The sequence below is a fragment of the Rhinolophus sinicus genome, chromosome 4 (assembly GCF_057876585.1).
Source record: "Rhinolophus sinicus isolate RSI-liver-muscle chromosome 4, RSI-T2T, whole genome shotgun sequence".
Taxonomy (NCBI): Eukaryota; Metazoa; Chordata; class Mammalia; order Chiroptera; family Rhinolophidae; genus Rhinolophus; species Rhinolophus sinicus.
Genome location: NC_142504.1, coordinates 76,327,387 through 76,348,069, shown reverse-complemented (window position 1 = coordinate 76,348,069; position 20,683 = coordinate 76,327,387). Strand labels below are relative to the sequence as shown.

The 20,683-nt window shown below is 45.3% G+C and overlaps 1 protein-coding gene across 9 annotated transcripts in view; it reads right to left on the bottom strand.

Moving 5' to 3' along the window:
* GREB1L (GREB1 like retinoic acid receptor coactivator) overlaps positions 1-20,683 on the bottom strand; it is a 257,946-nt gene that overhangs the window by 8,911 nt on the left and 228,352 nt on the right. For 6 of the 9 annotated variants that reach the window (XM_074340250.2, XM_074340246.2, XM_074340245.2 and 3 more), the window contains 11 exons: positions 19,782-20,121; positions 15,221-15,336; positions 14,297-14,541; positions 12,888-12,962; positions 10,906-11,492; positions 10,602-10,704; positions 7,698-7,853; positions 7,278-7,417; positions 5,162-5,323; positions 4,821-5,028; positions 504-669 (listed from right to left, as the gene is read on the bottom strand). In XM_074340250.2, the coding sequence (XP_074196351.1) occupies positions 504-669; positions 4,821-5,028; positions 5,162-5,323; positions 7,278-7,417; positions 7,698-7,853; positions 10,602-10,704; positions 10,906-11,492; positions 12,888-12,962; positions 14,297-14,541; positions 15,221-15,336; positions 19,782-20,121 (2,298 nt within the window). The remainder of the gene's footprint in view (positions 1-503; positions 670-4,820; positions 5,029-5,161; positions 5,324-7,277; positions 7,418-7,697; positions 7,854-10,601; positions 10,705-10,905; positions 11,493-12,887; positions 12,963-14,296; positions 14,542-15,220; positions 15,337-19,781; positions 20,122-20,683) is intronic. The other 3 variants (XM_074340251.2, XM_074340252.2, XM_019741202.3) reach the window with 3 other exon arrangements.

Genomic DNA, 20,683 nt, shown 5'->3' with positions numbered 1-20,683 from the left:
GTTTCCTGATTCAGTAGACTTTCTAAATAAACTGTACTCTCAACAGACTTTTATAGCCAACCAAAGTCATGATGCAGAAATGGTGCAGGAACTTAATGGCAGGTTGAATGCCTTAAAAAAAAATGTACTACAGTGTTTCCCTGAGAATAAGACCTACCTGAAAAATAAGCCCCAGTTAAAATCATCAGCCAGACTGACGCATTTAGTACGTTATGACGATGTTCCAGAAGAAGATGACATGATTTTATGTGAATAAATGTAGATTGTTGTACATGAAAAAATAAGACATCCCCTGAAAATAAACCCTAATGGAGCAAAAATTAATATAAGACCCGGTCTTATTTTCGGGGAAACAGTAGTGAGGGGTGTCTCATGGATGACCTTTTTGCTCTGGGAAGCTGTATCTCTTATCATTTACTTCCATCGTAACTGCAGCCAAGGAAGGTATCTTCCCAATAGCCTTGTGTCATACGCCCCCAGAACTTCTCGGGGAGGACCACTACCTGGTCTGCTCCTGAACACTATGAATGTTCCACAGGACACACGAGTCGTCCATCACAACGATGAAAGGCCAGACACACTGGCGTTTAACTCCCAACTCTTCCAGGCGGTTCCTCTCCAGTTCCAGGTTGTGATATGAAAGCTCCTTAATGAGAAACCTGGCAGCACCTGGAAGGCAACATAACCAGGCTGTACGTCCTTCACGCAGGCTTGGCCGAAGCGCCACAGATAGCTCACATGCTCTTAGGCATGCCTATCTATGTGGTGACCATGTAGGTGGGGGGGTCAACCAAATGTTCAGAGCAGTTAAACTTTAGTGTAGATAAGTATCACTGAGGAGGTCTGTTTAAAATGCAGATTCCGGGAGCCTATCCCCAGAGATTCACTTGAGTAAGTCTGGTGATGGGACAGAAACGATCATTTGATGAAACAGATGATTTGTGAACTACACTTTGAAGAATACTGCAAGAATCCAGTTTTCCTGATAGGACAAAAGGTGCCACCTGGAGGAAATGCTTGTTACTGGTTAGTTCCTTAAAGGCATGATAAAGAGGCTTTCTCAGTCCCAGAAGTACTAGGGAGTAGCCAGGGCTGCAGTCGTGGGTATGCCACTTACATTAATGTGTCCCCTGCTTTAGATATCTTTAGGAAATTGGTAGCAGTGTCTTCTCTGAAGGTGATTCTGGAAACTGGCATCCTTTCCCTAGATCTGCTTTTTTTGCAAGAGGGTGTATAGTACAGTAAAAGACTGGAGCCAGGCTGCCTAGGATTGAATCCTGATTCCACCACTTTCTAACAGTGTGAAACTGAACAAATTAACTCCCCTGTGCCTGAGCTTCTCCACCTGTAAGAAGACAGTGATAACACCTACTTCATTGGATTGTATGGTGCTCAGGATACTGCCTAGTACTCAATGAATGTTAGCAATTATTAAGATGATTATCATCAGGTGTGGGCCACCTTAAAATGAAACAAAAGTAGATAATGAGACGAAGAGACTAAAACAGGTATTAATCTATGGAGGAACCAGGAAAATAGTTTTGACTAGATCAAAGGTAATATTAGGATTTAGGAGAATCTACATTCCAAGAGCATGTACATAATAGTTTGCATTCTCAACATAATAAGGATCATATATGAAAAACCCATAGCTAACATCATACTCAATGGTGAAAAACAAAAACCTTTTCCTCTAAGATCAAAATAAGACAAGGATGCCCACCTTTACCACTTTCATTTAACATAGTACTGGAAATCATAGCCAGAGCAATTAGGCAAAAAGAAATAAAAGGCATCCACGTTGAAAAGGAAGAAGTAAAATGACCTGTTTGCAGATAACATGATCTTGTATTAGAAAATCCTAAAGATGCCACAAACACGCAAAACTATTAGAAGCAAAGATTAACTGTTAGAAGCAATGATTCAGCAAAATTGCAGATACAAAAACACTCTAAAGTCAGTTGTGTTTCTATAACAATGAATAATCTGAAAGGGAAATTAAGAAAACAATTCCATTTACAATAGTATCCAAAAGAATAAAAGGAATAAATGTTTCACCAAGGAGGTGAAAGACCTGCATGCTAAAAATACAAAACATTGGAAATTAAGGAAGACACAAATAAATGGAAAGACATCCCATGTTCATAAACTGGAAGATGTAATATTGTTAACATGTCAGTATTCCCCAAAGCAATCTGCAGACTTAACAGCAATCCCTATAAAATCTCAATAGTCTTTTTTACAGAAATAGGAAAGTCCATCCTTAAATTCATATGGAATCGCAAGGGACCCTGAGTAGCCAGAAAAATCTTGCAAAAGAACAAAGTTGGATGTCTCTTGGCTGATTTCAAACTTACTACAAAATCACAGTAATCAAAGCAATGTGGTGGCATAAACACATTATAGACCAATGGAATAAAAATACAGAGCCCAGCACCATACCCTTGCATACGTGGTCAAATGATTTTTGACAAAGATGCCAAGACCTTTTGGGGGGGAAAGAACAGCCTTTTCAATGAATGGTGTTGGGAAAATTAGATACCCAAATGCAAAAGAATGAAGTTGGACCCTTACCTTACACTACGTAAAAAAATTAAAATGGATCAAAGATCTAAATGCAGGCGCCAGAACTACAAAACTCTTAGCTTGATGATATTGGATTTGGCAGTGATTTCTTGGATATGACACCAAAAGCACAGGCAACAAAAGAAAAAAAGAGAAAACTGGACTACATAAATATTTAAAACTTGTGCACAAAAGACAACAGTGAGAAGACAACCTATGAAATGGGAGAAAATATTTACATATATCTGATAAAAGGTTAATATCCAGACTATATAAATAACTCCTACAAATCAACAACAAAACCAACCTGATTTAAAAAATGGGCAAAGGACTTGAATAGATGCTCCAAAGATATACAAATGGCCAACAACCACATGAAAAGATATGCGACATCACTAATCATTAGGGAAATCCAAATCAAATCACAGTAAGATACCACCTCATATCCACTAGGATGGCTACTATCAAAACCAAACCAACCAATAAAAGTATTGGTGAGGATGTGGGAAAACTAACCATTTTGCACTACTGGTAGGAATGTAAAATGGTACAGCCATTATGGAAAACAGTATACCAATTCCTCAAAAAATTTAAAATGGGATTATTATATGATTCAGTAATTCTGCCTCTGCATACATACCCAAAATAATTGAACAGGACCCTAGAGAGAGATTTGTACACCCATGTTCAAAGCAGCCTTCTTCACAATAGCCAAAAGTGGGGAGCAACCCAGGTGCCCATGGATGGGTGAATGGATAAAGACAATGTGGGATGCACATACAATGGAATATTACTCAACCTGAGAAAGGAATTAATGGTACTGAGATTGAGTTTTGCAAGATGAAGAGAGTTCTGGAGATTGGTTGCACAACAATGTGAATATACTGAAATGAACACTGGTGATCTGCACACTTAAAAATGGCCGAGATAGTAAATTTTACGTTATGTTTCTTACCACAAGTAAAATATTAAAAATAATTTGCATTTATTTCATATGCATATAGTATATTGGCTTCTCTCTCCCCAAATTTGAAAAAAATGGCAAAAGTGGCACAAATTCAATCAGATCTGAGATCAGGAAGCTTTTTCACCTAAAGATCAGTAAGGCACAGAAGGGGGTAATTTGAGGGTCATATTCATATAGGAAAAGATTTTAGTTAGTTTGGGGATATGTGGTTTTATGGAGCATAAAGGTCCAGAAATATGTAAAAGTCTTAATTCATTTGACTTGAAGTGATAAACATGGAAAGTAAATTTGCATTCAAAACTTAAACCAGTTTTTTAAAAATAACTTTAATCCCCTATTAAGGCTAAGGTTTAAGGACATGAAAAGGAGTGGAAGGGAGAACAAGAAAGGAGGACGCCTAAGATGGAAGTGGGAGAGATGAATAGGCAGAAGGAGAGAGAAGTTAAGCGGGAAAAGAAGGGAAAGTGAGAGACCCTGGAGAGGAGGACCCTGCAGATTTACGGAAACTACTCAGGTCTTGTCTGCTGTTCACGCCAGCCCTGGGCTGGACGTTCTTACTTCCCTCTAAAGCGTCAGTGAGCAGCTCTGATCCTCACCCTTCTGTGACTGCACTGAGGCAGACGCCCAGGGAAGCAGATGGGAGAAATGAAGACTTACGATGCAGGAAGTGGCCACACAGCACCGCTCTAGGCACTGGGTCCAGTTCGAGGTTTCCTGCCTGAGTCAGGTAATGAAGGAGTTCTAGTTCTCCCCGGCGCATTGCACACCTCTGTAATACACTCGTGTACAAACATGTGTCCTCCCCTCGGGGAAAAAGGCAGGAAAGAATTCATGCAGGCACTTTTAGGATGGCTGCCACAGGCATCAGGGTGCTTCCATTCCGGCTGTACAGAAGCCCCTAGAACTTGCTATGTGCCTTTGAAATGATTAGCAATGTCTCAGAGACCCTCCAGATGCCTCCAGACTGGAGTGAACTATTGCCTCCCGTCCTCCTCAGACCACCCTTCTCACTGCTACCTTCCTGCTGCCAGCGAGCCCAGGGCAGGAACATCCGCAGCCTACACGTCAAGCCCTTCCCAGGGTGCTCCGCACACTTCACTTACAATAGACCTTTTTAGTTACTAATCCTCAGAAGTTAAAAGTTCTACAAAACTGCAGATCAAGGAAAAATAAAGAAGTCATCTGGTCAGGAGGGCAGGACACCGCAGAGGCAAGGTAACCATTGCAAGTTTCACGGCCGGGCATGGATTTCGGGTTCTCCCAGGCCTCGCCCTCGCCCGGGCCTTACCCACGCCTGCGTTGTTGAACATGCCGGGCAGCACCAGCATGATGTGGTTGGGCCAGCACTTGCGGTACAGCGGCATCTCATACTCTTTGACCACCAGCAGGTGCAGGTGGCTGATGCCCTCCATGGCGTGAAAAAGGTTTAGGAGTCCATGCTCATGGCGACCACTGGAAGGAGTGAAAATAGGGCTCTTGACCACATTCAAGTTCTGCTGAAAGAAAAGGAAAACAAAACAAAACCAGAGACCAAAAAGGGAAATTAAAACCCTTGGATTTAAGAAGCTTAGAGAACATGATGTAGTACCTGAGGCCTGTCAGCCCTTGTGTCCAGACACTGTCACCCACCTTGTCTGAAACCAGGGGCAGCCGCATGCTCTCCAAGTGTTTGCCCTGCTTGCTGAAGACAAAGTGACTCTCCTTGGATTTGGGGATGATGAAATAGAGCTGCACCTCTTCTCCCAGCATAGAGGAAGAGAACGTGAATGCATGAAGGGTGGAGTCAGACATCTACATGTGCAGAGAAGAAAGGGAGGGAATGAGTGGGAGCTCAGTTTGCAAACTTCCAGGTCACTTGTTAAGGCTGTTACCAAGAGAAGCAAACTAACCTGAGCTCACACATGCAACCAGACCTGGCTGTGTGTGCAACATGGGAAGGGTGGGAAAGGCAAATGCTTCATCTTCTAGAAGCTGCCGCTGACATGAGCCCTGACATCTTGCCCCTACACAGCCTCTCTGTGGGTGGAGAAGTCCCTGTGGTTTGGCACCGTCTTTGTGGTGCTCATGGTCTCAGAACCATGACTGCTCAGTCTTATGCAGAGGTTAAATGTACCTGTGGGACGCCCTGCAAGGTAAGTATTCCGAAAGGTGCCCAGTTCTGTTCCGTGTGGGTCAGGTCAAATGAATATAGTAAGTACAGTGTTAGGACTGACATCATTAAAATGCCTCTGTGGCCCCATCTTTTCTGGCTATAGTGGGAGCTGAAGAGGTTTGGACAGTCATTTAGCCTAGAAGTCTGGCTTCCAGGAGAGACGATTTGACTCACTGAAGCTAAATTTAAATGGCTGGAAGGGTCACATGCTCTCTCAGTAACCCGTCTCAGTGAATCCTAATTCATAAAGGCCTTTACATGCTTTACAATTCAGATAATATTTAGCTTAATAAAAAGAGCATCGATTTTCAGCAACAACTAGAATCCAGGTAGGTTTCCTAAGAGTTCTAACCCAAATATTACATTTCATACTGTGTTTCCCCGAAAACGAGACCTAGCCGGGCAATCAGCTCTAATGCGTGTTTCGGAGCACAAATTAATGTTTGTGCTCCAAAAGACGCATTAGAGCTGACTGCCCGGCTAGGTCTCATTTTCGGGGAAACACAGTAGAAAAACAATATTGTAATCTTCCCTTAAATTCTAGTTCATTTTGCTTCACAAGTGTGGGAATATTCTAGGTAGTGAGTGCTGTAAGCACATACAAACTATGTAAATAGGGGGTTTTTAATAAAATTCCTAAAAACCTATGATTTATAGATCAGGGGACTTGAATCTTCTATGTTCTGTAAAGCATTGTGAGGTGATTTCGAACGAGCCCACCAAAAGTGTTCAATGACACCAAGTAAGCAAGTGGGATCTAAAAGGTAACGTATTAGAAACACAGTTTTGCAGTATATCCCTTCTAGTTCCCTGTGGGAAAATGGTGAAGGCCTGGTCCTCAAGAGCAGAAGCCAGTTTGGGGGAAGTCCAAGAGCTTATCCTGGAGGAAGGAATAGCTGTTGTAGGTGCTCAGAGCCAAATAATAAAAATCAAGAAGCTAAAGTGGTGGGACAGCAACACAATATGGAACTTACTCCCCAGACAGGCACTGGCTACTACTCTCAGTTGCTACCTCTCCATTTTTTGTGCTGAAAAGATCCTCTGGCCAAAAAAATGCCAAATACTGTGGGGGTGCTGGTTCACCTTCTGTATTCCTACCTTTCTGTTCTCTCTAAATAAGAGAGCAAACTGACTCTGGAAGCCTAGATGTCAAAACTACTACGTGACAGTAAGAATATCGCTAGGTTGGTGCAAATCAACAGACGTGTTCACAGTTCAAAGGGCACACCCTACGGATTTGTTAGATAATAGTGCCATTTTCATCAACAACCCAAAGAGGGGGAAAGACCCTTTCACTAAATGTACCATAATATCCAGTTTTTCAGGGTCTCAGCGATTCTCTGACACATGTAGCCATTTTGATGAAGTGGCTTAAGACACTAAAACGCAGTTTCTTTCCCTGTCTTCCCCTCCCCTAGCCCACAATCCTAATAAGCCCAAAGTAATTTTAATCCATGGCTTCACGCAATTGCTCACGAGTGCTTCCATCTCCTAAGTAAGCTATCCTCTGGGGCCTAACCCTGGGAGCCTTCACTCCTCATCCCTTACGTACAAAATCATGTGGGTACCAGAGGCCAGGGTGACGGGGCTCACCTGGGAGGCAGAGGTGAAGTCCATGTACTGGTGGCACTGCTCGCAGTGATGGAAGGTGTTGTAGGCCGCATACTTGGTCAGCATCATGGACACGGTTGCCCGTTTCCTGGGCTCCTCAGCTTTGGATTCCTTCCTTGCTTCTGTGTACAAAGGGGCCAAAAACCTTCCCATGGTATGCACGAAGCCCTCAGGTTTGGGAGAAAGTCCCCAATTCCCTGAAAGGGCTTCTCCACGGATTCTATAATTTATGCCCTGAGAGGCATGCATGAAAATTAAGAGGTGATACGTGCGCGTGGAGAAGGGAAAAGCAGAGAATGACTTGAGCTGCTGTCAAAGTTCAAACTGCCACCGGCCTCCTGCCCCTAAAGATTTAGGTTCGTCCTGACCAGAGGAGACAAACCTGACTCCACTTGCACTGACCTTGTTTAACCACTGCCAGCTTCTCAGTATACACCAGGCTCATGAGACTGTACTTGGGATCGTGCACACTGATGTCAAAGGGTATTTTACTGAAGCTCTCGATGTCAGGCCAGGGCTCTCCCTCTGACTGGCTTACTTCGCTGCTTTCACTGTGATCTAGGACAAGAAGAAAGTGTACAGAGCTGGCAGAGACCAGCTTCCCAAGTGTCAGGGACAAGAGGTTTTATGAAACATAGAGCACAGGTGAGGAGACAAAGGCATTTCTGGAAAATGAGCTCCCAGGTCCCAGGGTGGAGGGAACCAGAATTGTCCTTTCAGACGCATGCTGGGAGGGATGCTTGCCCTCGCTGGCCCCCAGCGCTACCTCTACACACCTAGTCCACAAACTCCCACAGCTATGAGATCGACTAGTCTCCCGCCAAGCTCCCCAAATTGCCTTAAAAGCTTGTTTAATTTTGTATGATCTAAGTTCTGTCTTAGAGTTTTAGTTGTGGGGTTTTCAGACACCGACAGCCTGAGATTTTAGGGATGCACTGATCAAGATTCCCAGTGTCTGCAGCATATCAGCATCACGAAGGAGCTTATGTAAATCCTCATGCGTGGGCTACACCCCCATCTCCTTTATTACCAGGCACCTGTTGGGTGTTTAAAGCTCCTTAGTGCAGTTCCGATATGCAGTCAAGGCTGAGAACCAGTAGCCCTGGGTTTGAATTCAGGTTCTGCCCCTCACTACTCACACCTGCAGGCACCGTCCTTAACTCTCAGGTCCCGATTGTTGTAAGAAATCCAAGTGGTGTGTATAAAGTGCTCAGACAGTGGCGGGCCCGTGGTGGGTATGCAACAGATGACACTTGTTCTTATTAACAAAAAAATGTATAAGATCAAAAAGCTTCACAACTTTCGAAGGAGAAAGGAAGAAACTTTCAAAAGAAAGCCTAAAGACTAGAAGTACACCTCTTATTATTTTAACACACTGCTATTTATTTTTATATCCCTGAGCTAAAGTTTGCATTTTATCTAAAAGCTAAAGCTTCTTCTAGTTTTTTTTTAAATGGTGTCATTGTGCGTCTCCAGAGCACCATGGCATTCATCACACTAAAATGGAGAGGGAATGAAGCCAAACTAACAGCACTTCTCAGTACCAAGGCCAGGCTCACCTGTCATTGGCTGTGTAGACTCTTCACAGCTCATGGCACAGATTAAGGCCCAAGAGCCCTGCTACGGGATCTGACTAGAAAATTAAAGGCATCGCTCTCTGTGGTGCCAAGGGGACTTGTGGAAAGTTGTCGGGGTGAAGGGTCCCTCACTCCTTGTTTGCTTGGCTCTGCCTTTCCCTCTTAGTTCCACCCATCCAGGTGGCCATGGGTGTTTTGACACCAATCATGAGCTCAGGTCCCCTCTGTGGTGGGCCTGGTGCAGCTCTGCTGGGGACACAAACAAGGAGTTGTGGCTGGGAAGATGGGAGGGGCGGGGGGGAGAGAGAGGGAGGGGCACATGAATTGGTAAGGAATGGAAAAAGGAACAAAGTGATAATCAGTGATTAAATATGGCTGATTTTACATAGTCTTGCTCTGGACTGAACTAGTCCCTTGGGCTTGTCACAGAACTGGTCAACTACTGAGGAAAGGCAAGTGAGGTGAGATCTCCAAGGCTAACTGGATAGAAGATGCCAAGGCCTTTCCCTTTTTCTGGATTCATCCTTGAGGGGCTTGAGAAGAACTTCTGCCTGGTTACCACTACTGCCAGTCCCCCATGCCCTTCCAGCAGACAGACAATTGGTCTGAGGTGTGAGGCCATAGTTTTGAGGCCACACCGTCCTTAGCCATAGAGCTAATGCTGGCTGATCCCTGCTCTTGCCCACGCTAGCCCTGCTGGGCAGGCCGCAGAGCAGAACTGTCCCACAGGTGACAGCTGGGGGCACAGAACGAGGAGGGCTGGAGAAGATTTGATGAAAACCATACCCCACAGCCCTGATGGGCACTAGCCCCTTCATCTCACTGCAAATGTGAAGGGTTTGTTTATGACCCAGGTTCTGCTCTGCACACACAAGCTCTCATTTCATGCAAGTAATCCACATGCTGTCATGCCGACGGAGCCTGCGGTTACCACAGAAGACACACCGACTCACCAGCAGAGGCCTGAGATCCGGAATATAAAACATGCCCCAGACCCTTAAGCAGTAGAACACCACAGTCACATTTTAAACCTGAATAACTTAACCATCTAAGCAGAGCCCCATAAAATGCCTCTTTGCCAGTGTCTCACTGCAAACTGGGGGGCTACGGGGACCAAAGAAGGGGAAGGCTCCACTCCTGACCTCAGGAAGTTAGCACAGGGCCGCGGTTTACTTACACGTATTTGCCACACATTACCTTGAACCTCGCAGGAACCCTGTATGTTAGGTGTTACAGAAATCCCAGAAGGCAAAGAAGACCCGGTGTGGGGACAGAGCCAGGAGTGCAGTTTCCAGGCTCTCGGCCTCACATAGAAAGGTGCTCACTCGGGTAGTACATGGCCATCACTGTGATTGGATGGCCATCAGCTGTGGCTAGTTGGCTGTCAGCTGTAACCAGTGAGCCATTGGCCACTAATATAACTGCTGTGGCTACGCTAGCAGAAAATGGGGGCTAGCAAGAAGATAGTGGCTGAGCCTGCAAGCAGCGCAGTGAGGGTTGAGAATTGTGTGGCTCTTGTTTCCTGTTTCTCCAACCCAGCCTCCAGCGAGACTATAGTGGTATGACTCCCCTACCTATGGCTCCGTGGGTGTTCCTTTTTGGCCTCACCATGTCCTGCGTTCTTATGTGGGGAGCGGGAACTGAGACCCCGCAGGCCGCCCTGCACGACACCGGACTTGGTGTTAAGGTGTCGCCTCTTGCCCCTGTCCCGCCCAGGTTCAGAACTCACCCGTGTTGATCTCTCCCTCATCATACACGTCCACCTCCAGTAGCCTGATGAGCATGCGGAAGAGGATCCTAAGGAACTGCAAATAGGAGCCAGTCTTTCCCACCTGGTGGAAGCATTTTTGATTGGGGAGGGAGGAGAGAAAAGAGATTTCACACCTGGGCCCTTCCATATCTCCTCCTGCTCTGAGAGGCTGGAGTGTGGTCCTCACTGCTCTGGGTCACACCCCACCGCACCCCGAGAGCATCCGTGGCTGCTTCCCTGCTTGGGGACCCCAGCCTGGGACAGGGCCTTGCCCCTGCCCTACCTGGGGCGGGCCAGTCAGCAGCAGCCGCCGGGGATGGCAGGCCCAGGCGCCGGAGTTGGGGTCCGGCTGGTTGCTGTAGTCGGCGTGGTGTTGCCGAGCGGAGGTCCACTGCCTGTAGTAAAGGGACTGCTCCTCGCTGCTCATGTCCTTGTGTAGCAGCGGCCGCAGGGAGCTCACCCAAGCCACGTCGGCGTGGGGCAGCAGGGACGAGGAGGACGGCAGCTTGCCTCCCCGCTGGGAGCCCAGGAGGCTGTAGGCTGCCTTGGAGAGGATCACTATTGGGGGCAGGGCGGCATGCAGGCCCCTGCAACCTTGGACAGGACCGCCAGGCCACGGGAGGGCCCGGGGTCCCGAGGAGGAGGAGGAGGAGGATGCCAGCGAAGGCTTAGAGGTGGTGCTGCTGGCCATCGGGGGGCCCAGGGAGTCACACTCCTGCTTCAGAGTCTCCCCAGTTCCCGCTGTGCCTGTGGAGACCCCTTCATCCAGCCCCACGCTGTTGGCTGAGCTCTGGAAGCTGGGGGTCAGGGGCTGCTTCTGGGACTTGTCTGCTGCGCTGGAAGAGCTCACCCCATTCTCCATGATGGAGCCTGAAAGAGGACAGACAGAGCCCGCCCTGTACTTACCCTGTTACCCATGCTTACATGAGTGCCCTGGGCTCCTGGCACTTTTGGGAAGGAGGGAAAGGCCAGGAAACCAGCTGGAATGCGGCTGTGTGTGCCAGCTACAGAAACTGCTGGAAACCTTCCCTTTGCCCTCCCTCTCCATGCATCTCCCCACTCCCCTGCCCTGGTTCTGGCGGGGATTGGCCAATGGACACACTAGCAGGAAACGGGGTATTTACTCCCTGGCTCCCTGCCCAGTCACCAGGGTGGGCTGCCTTTGGCACATGTCAGGCCAGCTTCTCTGGGTCCCAATAACTGCTCCCTCCCCTGGTTTCTTCAGGCCCAGGGGTGGTCAGGGCACCTGGGGTTAACTACACCACCTCTCTATAAACAGTCCCGTGATAAAACTCTCCTCCATTACCGTGTTTCCCCAAAAATAATACCTAGCCAATCAGCTCTAATGCGTCTTTTGGAGCAAAAATTAATATAAGGTTGGTCTTATTTTACTATAAGACCGGGTATATAATATAATATAGTATATTACTATATTATATATAGTATAATATAAGACCAGGTCTTATAGTAAATATATATTATATATAGTATAATATAAGACCAAGTATATATATTATATATAGTATAAGACCCGGTTTTATATTAATGTTTGCTCCAAAAGACGCATTAGAGCTGACTATCCAGCTAGGTCTGATTTTCGGGGAAACACAGTACCTCATTCCAGAATCCTGTCCACTACAGGCTCCACATTCAAGTCCTGCTCAAGTGGCACTCGCCACCTCTGGGGTCTGAGGGCTTTACACTCCTGGCTGTGGCTAAGCTGCCCAAGCTGTAGCCTCTTCCATGGACACCCAAACCAGTGTGGGGAATGTCTCCATGCGGAGGGCGGAAGGCATAACCTCCTCCCAATGAGGTGTTGCTCTCGCCCAGAGACCCCTGCACATTTGGTCAATTTGCTGCAAATGTGTTTTTCCCCAGTAGGAAAGCCTCTCTTTGGTTTGAGGACACCCCAAAAAAGCTCATTACATTCTGGGCTGAAAGCCCTCTCTCGGCTCAGTGTTGCTTCCCAGGCATGTAGGTCAAATCCCAGCCCTGGGATACTGTAGAGTAGACGAATAGTAACTGGAGGTTACTGAAACCAAGTCACTCCTATTGCTCATGTGACTTCTGTGTCGTGCCATCTTGTATGAGAGCTTGCCTTTCCCCTCACGGCCCTGACCATCAGCATCCACATGCCTGCGCACTTTGGGCAGGGAGCCTCCCGAGGACCCCCTGAGTGAACCCAAGGCCTGGGGGCGGGGGGGATGTGTGCTCAAGTGTCCTCGAAGGGAGGGAGCCTCTCACCAGCAGAAGGCAAACCATTACCTTTGTGTGAGTTAATCAGAGCAAGGCCAAGCATATGTGAGCCTTGTGGGGCAGTTCTCGCAGTCAGGGGTCGGCCTAAAGAGCCACAGGAAGCAAGATGAATTCCCCACCCTCGCCTCTCCCTCACCAACACTGGTATCCCAAAGCTCCTAGATGTGACATTCCCCCTCCCGCCTGGTACGCTTTCCTATCCTCTGAACCTCTCACCTTTATTTTGAACTGGTCTCAGAGAGAAAACTGGGGAGCCTTTAGAGGAGGAGAGGCGGAGGGAGGTACAGCTCTGACCCCTGGCTGAGGGGGACCCGCTGGGCCTCACGCTCTTCTAGGCTGAGGGTCACCATGAAAAGGCAGAAAAACCCAGATAATGGCCTCTTCAGTTCCCACAGGGAAACATCTAACAGCAATTGAGAGAATGAACAGAAAGACTAGTGCTGCTCTGGGACATGAACTGGTGTGTGTGTTTGCGTGTTTGTGTCATAGTGACAGAGGACGGAGACGTGGGAAGAAGGAACGGTAATGGTGGTTACCTCCCGTTGTGGGATTTTCATTTCTGAGCTCTACACTTTGTTACATTCTCCAAGTTTTCTGTATTAAGCTTTATTACTTTCTTAGTCGGAAAACAATGAAATAGTGCTGCATTTGCTGTAATACAATTTATCAGAAGAAAATTCACATGGAGCCCTGTCAGGCTGTATAGTCTCGCTGCAAGGGGGGGCTGGCAGCCTGCGTGGTGGTCATCAGTCAACCAGCAGCCCCAGCGTAGCCTTCAGGATACAAACACTTGCCATTAAGTCCTTAGAAAATTTTCTTTCTTTCCTTATTTCCTTGCTTCCTTCCTCCCTCCCTCCCTTCTCTCTCTCTCTTTCTTTCTTTCCCCTCCCTCCCTCCCTCCCTCCCTCCCTCCCTCCCTCCCTCCCTCCCTCCCTCCCTCCCTCCCTTCTCTCTCTCTCTCTTTCTTTCTTTCCCCTCCCTCCCTCCCTCCCTCCCTCCCTCCCTCCCTCCCTTCCATACAAACACGTTGTGCCAGGTACTAAGCCAGTTAGCACAAACGTACAGCTTCAGGATTTGGAAGGACTCTGTACAAATATCAGATGCATAATATTCTTGAGATGATAGGAAGGGAAAGACGAGGGAAAATGGTACAGGCTAAGGCTAATAAAATGTATTTACTATATTTTTCCTATTACCAAGCTCTTCATTAAATGTTTATCCAGAGTAGTATTTTGCGGCTGTTCAACAGTCATGTTTAATAGTCGTCTCTCCCGGGGACCTGAGGTCCGGACAGGCTGCCTGAGTCGCTGACAGCTCCTCCAAAAGCTTGAGGGGCTCACTAGAGGCCGTGCCTTCCACATGCCTACCCACCTCCTCACTCCTGTCCCTCATCCCTTGAAAGAGAAGAAAGGACTGACCCGAGGTTCCAGTGACGGCGCTGCTGTTGCTCGGGGGCCTCTCCAGGTCGATCAGCAGCTCCTCGGAGTCGTTCTCACTCACAGTGGTTCTCTCCTGCTCCTTCCCACTCAGGTCCAGGGCAACAGTGGACCCCCGGATGACCTCTTTTGAGACATAGCAGCATGCCAGACCCACCTCCTGCTCCAAGGCCGTGCGAGTTAAATAGCTTGAATCAATTAACCGGAGGTCACAGTACTTCAAAGACCTGCACAAAAGGAGTGACGTTTCTGGTGAGCCCTCTGGCCCTGCACGCGGGGTCGGTGTAGGGCTGCATAGCTGGGTGTATCACTGCCATTAGCATCGTGGGTCTCAGTGCCATGTGATCATTTAAACCTCAGCTCTGTCACCTCCTAGCTGTGATGACCTCCACTAGTTACTTCATTTTCTCCATGTATAAAATAAAATAACAGTGCCTGGCTCACACGATTATTGTAAGGAATGAATGGGATGACACACGTAAGGCATTTGCAGCAATGCCTGACACACAGTAAGCATTCGATTAATGCTGTTGTGGTTGTCGTCCAATCTGCAGGTCCTTGAGGGGGTTGGGAACAGCAGATAAAGATACTTCATCCAAAAAAAAAGAAAATAAAAAAATCCTGGTTTCAGGCTGATGCTGTTCCTCTCTGCCTCTCTGGCTGCCCTGCTTTAATGTATAAACACTTCTCAATGTGGCTATCTGCCATCCCCAAAACTGCTACGTAGGTGATCTCTGGAAAGTCAAAAGAAGAATCAAGGAAGGCTATATTTCTTATATGTCTGAAAAAAACCTAGTTCTTGTTCCACCTGCCAAACAAATGAGATGCTTGAACATTAGCCAAGTTTTAACCATCAGGTCAGCTGGGTAACTAATGAAAAATGAGAACTAATTATTCACATTGTACCTGGGAAAGGTTTCTCCAAGGGGATCTTTGCCAGTTAGTATCACAATACAAGGCAGACCTTCTAAATCTTGGTATGTCCGAGGGATCCACTCTTCTGGTTCATTTCCTCGCCAGGTCTGTGGAAAGGGACCCAGATGATAAAATTAAAACTTATTTAAGTTTCTACCTTTAAAAGATTTCTAAGTCCAGGTTTTATACACATTTGTGCTACCAAATGACTTCCAGTAAGTGTGTGTGTGTGTGTACATATTTTAATTGCTACTAAAAGGCATACACAAAGCGCTCTAGAAGAATGTGGCCTTTAATTTTATCTCAACAGGGTAAAACAGGAGATCTTGGAACATACTGTGTTTCCCCGAAAATAAGACCGGGTCTTATATTAATTTTTGCTCCAAAAGACATATTACGGCTTATTATTAGGGATTGTTTCTTATTTTTTCATATACAACAATCTACATTTATTCAAATGCAGTCATGTCATCTTTTTCTGGAACATCGTCATGACGTATTAAATGTGTCTGTCTGGCTGATGATCTTAACTGGGGCTTATTTTCAGGATAGGTCTTATTTTCGGGGAAACACGGCACTTCATGCATTAGCCACACTGGCCAAAGAAACATACAGTGTGAGCTATCCCACCAGGGTGCCACCCTTAAAGAAACCCTGATGATACGACCTGACTCAAGGCTCTTAAATATACTTTCTAGATATAATGGACTGATTGAAAAAGACAGTTTCAGTTGTGAATTATTAATAAAAGAATCTCAACAAATCTCCATGAAATCATGAATCTCCATGAAAACAGACATTTTCACCAAGAAAATCATGAAATTAGCCTCCCCTGATGGTTATTTTTCCTCTTTCTCCCTTTATTGACTTTCAAAATAACTAAGTAATAATTGGCTTAGGGCCCCAAAATGTCCCTCTTAAGAAGGCTAAAAATATAACCAAACTCGGGCCAAGAACAAACCTGTCCCTTCCTTAGAAGAGTACTGTAATTAGCTTATGATTTCATAAAGAATCTGTTAAGCATTAACTTTTCATATACTGGGGGTGCCAAAAAATGTATACAAGACTTATATTCATCTTTTGTTATCGGTATATATTATTACAATTTTAATACAGTTTTTTCCTTTCTTAAAATGCATAGATATTTTTGGCACCCTCTGTATATTAACACATATATACATATATACACATATGTTTATCTTTAATAAATGGAAAGTCAATCATGAAAACATGAATATATCAATGAAATGAAAAAAATCTCACCAACTTGAAAGATGTTCAAAAGTGGAAAGATCTTAAGATTTTTCTATTGTAGAGCAGAAAAAAATAGGACTATCAAGTAGACAAGGTGGTTTCTACCATTTTTTATAAAATGTATAGCATCTAACTATGCTTTATATCAGCTTTCTAGCAGAAGTTATAAGAAATGAACTGACATTTATGATAATGCTTTAAGGAACAAAGACTAAGAAGTAAGGTGTTAAGTAACGCATGCAATTTTATTTTAAAATAGACTGGTACTTTCTTTGCTAAACATAATATAGGATAAAAAGAAATCTAACAGGCAAGGAGTAATATGATAGGGTTGAGTAACAATTTGCTGATGTCTATAAATACCAGTTTTTAGAAATAAATATACCCACAATTATTCAAATGTATGTAATTTGCAAAACTGGAAGAACTGTAACCTTGTTGCTCAATCATTTATCATATATTTGCATACCAAGGGGAAATCAGTGGATCTATATAACTATAAGTTTGAGAGACTTTTCTTGTCTTAGAAAATCAATATATAAAGATTTTATTTAAATATTAGAAGAAAGGTCTCTATAAAATTCAGTTCACACATTTGCGTGTCAAAGGGAACCATAACATTACCTGATTTAAACAATTCTGGGAATAGGGTTCATTTTACTTACAGCCTCCACACTGGACTGATATTCCTGACACTGGGATTCTCCCTAAATGTATTTTATCTCCCAGAAACCATCTGTAGGCCATGGTTCTACCAAGAATAATGAGGGTGGGTTACAATGACGGGATTAACAGATGTTATATTTTACTACAAAAGGAGATTTATTTTCAAAAGATTATTAAACAAATCTTGCTTTTACTCCTGACCAACAAGAGCTAGCCAAACCACTGTCAAATGCTTTTGTTACATTGCTACTTCTGAGGAGTGACGGCTGCAGCTCCTAGAGGGACTGACCATGCCCCAAGGATGATGTCACTGCAGAGGCAGTTAAGACAACACAAAAGACTGAGTGAGCATTGAGTTCAAGGAAAACCTGGGGCTCCAGGCCAAGGAAATCTAATGAAAGCTTCACAGGTCTTCTGGAGGAAATGATTTATTTAGATTTAAACCTTGCATCCTCCAAAAAGCTTGTCATCAGTTTTAAGTTAACCACAACACAGAACAGGATAATTAGAGGGAAGCACAAAAATAGGACCATCTAATAGAAGAAGAGGCATTGGATTTTATCCAAGACTAGAGATAAAAGGCACAGCCATGCCTTCCTGACAATGGTAAAGGAAGTTGGTATAACTAGAAATAAACAGGTGAAGCAGAGCCCACCTGGCAAGTGGCCATCTTGCTTAAATTAAGACGTGAACATTTCAATGGGATGTCATATTTTCACTTCCTCATAAATGGAGAGTTTTAACAGGATTTATTAATAGGATCCAGTGGTTTTGAAAATATGGAAATCTCTTTTGTGTGGTTGGTGTCTGGCAGCTACTCATAAAAATTGAGCAATAACGGCTTGGAGAAGTCATTACTTGAGACCCGCTTTGTGTATGGCAGTCTCAGAACAGCAGCTGCACAGACCGGTCACCCTCTACTAAGACCCCTGCAGGTGATTCTGACGTGCTGGTTCAGAGCCTCAGGCCTTGATCGTGGTTTTCAAACTATAGCCCAGAGGGGCAGATTATTAGGACCCACTGATTTACACTGACTTATTTAGTAACTGGCACTTTTAAAGGGTCTGAACAAATGACGTGAGAGTCTATAGGTAGCTACACTTGATCAGTGTCAACGGAGGCCCAGAGAAGACCCTGTAGCTTCACATTCTTTTCAACCATCTTCCTGCAACAAGTGTGGGGGACTTTAGAGTGGTGCTAATGGTTTCCCTTTCTAGATTCTTCATCATTAGCATTATTCAAATTGTCTCAAGACCTTTGTCTCTATGAGTTAGACTGTAATAAGAGTTTCAGGACACTTATTTGTTAGTCATGCTAGGAATTCTGCTGTAACGTGTCCCATGAGTATAATTTAAAATGGTGAACATCACATCTATATATGAAATATAAATGTTACAACTTCCACTAAATATAGGAGTTTCTATTTTTAGATTTATTGTTCCTGTCACTCATCAAGCTAATACATGGTATTTTGTTTGCATTTTGGATTATTCAGTTTAAGTTGGCTAATAGAATACAATGCAAAGGTTTACATTTGCAAAATGCTTTATGAACACTAAATAATAATCCCAGTATTAGCACCCCTAGAGATGCTACAAGTCCACTCTTTCACTTTGCAGATGAGAAACTGCAGCCCTGGGTTAAATGCAAATCCCCCAAGACTACTTGATTCTTTTCATAAAATTTGTGCCAAACTAGATTTTTTTAATACAATTTAGTTTCGTATTTAGTGTGCTGGGTGCAGATACCATGTTAGTCTGACTCAGACATACAGTATCTAGCTAGCTCAGTGCTGTACTATATATACACAGATGTTTTATTAAATGTTTCTTAATGGCTAGGACACACTGGATTATAAATGTCCCCAGAAAAACCTGAGCAGGCCTAAGGTAGGGAGTTAGGTTAGTTGATTTAGAAACTCTCCCCCTCTGCTGTCTAACAGGAGGGGTTTAGGGAAAGCAGCCAGCCCCTGGCGCTGTGCTTGCTCATGCACTATGTCCCTATCCAGGATGCTGGGATGTCTCGGTCCAGGCCAAATCTCAGTGCTGAGGGTCAAAGCAAGTTTAAAAAAAAACAACAAAAAAAAACAAACTGTGGAAGAATCCACATGCAAGAGGGCTTGGGATAGTTCTGCATGAGTACTGAAGATAAAACAGAATATTTTACCAACTCTAGATGAGCCAACAGTCAAGACGGACAGAAGAGAATCAGTGAATTGACGATACTTAAAGACCCCATAGAGGTCTGAGAGAACAACTTTTCCTTCCTTCCTTCCTCCCTCCCTCCCTTTTGTTCTTTCTTTTAGAAAATAGATGGCCATGGGCTAAATGCATCTCAAACAAGGTCAATAAACATGGGGTCAAACTGGGTCATCTCATTTTTACACGGCAGTTGGAGAGCATGGAAGACTAAATGCGGGCACATGCTAAAAAGGGGGGCTGACAGCATCTTACTCAGCTGGTCCCAGTTAGGAAAGTGAACCTGTCCCTTAGTTGAGCATTAACATTGTCATGAAGATCAGATGGACACATGTGCAAAACCCTATTAAACTCCGCCTCTGAGCCACCCGTGGGATTCCCAGAAAACAGAAACAAACGGTATTTCCAAGGAGAAGCACGTGTCCATTGCTAACCTTCAATCGCGCCACAAAGTGAGTTGCAACACTGACTTCAGAGGCAGGGTTCCCGAGGATGATCTCGAAGCGGTACTGCAGCCCCAGCCTGTCGCGCACTTCCTGCAGCCGCTCCTTGGCAAGCATCGCCAGCTGCACGGAGGGCACCCTGATAATGAGCATGTGTCCCCTGCCACTTTTGGTTTTTCCCGGGGAGCTGATGAGGTCATCCATAATGCTGAGTGTTTCTGGGGTGCTGTGGTCTCGGAGTGACGCCATGGTGGTGAGAGCCATCAGAGCCTCCGAGTACTGCTGGATGAGAAGGTAGCAGCGGACGACCATGCTGTGCAGCCTGGGGTACCTTCAACAGGACACAGGGAGCTAGCACTCGGGCCGCAGGGCCGCCTGGGGCAGTAAGGTCTGCGCGGCAGCCATGCAGACCAAGCGTGCTGGGAAGGGGGTAGGGATCAGTGATGGGCTTGGGTTCCACAAAGACCTCACCGCCCACATCACTAGCAGGAAAAGTTGACCTTGCAACGCCTGTGAGTCAGAACCTGTTAGGATAGGCAAGCGAGTTAAAGAGCTTTAGGGATGGTCTCATGACCCCAGCTTCTCCAAGGGTGGTCTGTGGACCAGCAGTAGCATCTAGCAGCAACGGCTCCTGGGATTGTCAGAAACGCCAAATCCCCCACCGCAGACATACCACATCAGAATCTGCATCCCGACAAGAGCCACGGGTGATTTGTAGGCACATTAAATTTTGAGAAGCACTGGTCTAGTCAGGTTAATTGTCCTAACGGATCATCCCTGGATCCTAACCTTTTGCTGGTGGCATTGGGTTAGAATGGCGGTACTCTCAGCTTATTTCTTTGATACTTAAGATTACAGCAAAGGAAACTGAGATTTTAATATCATGTCTGTAG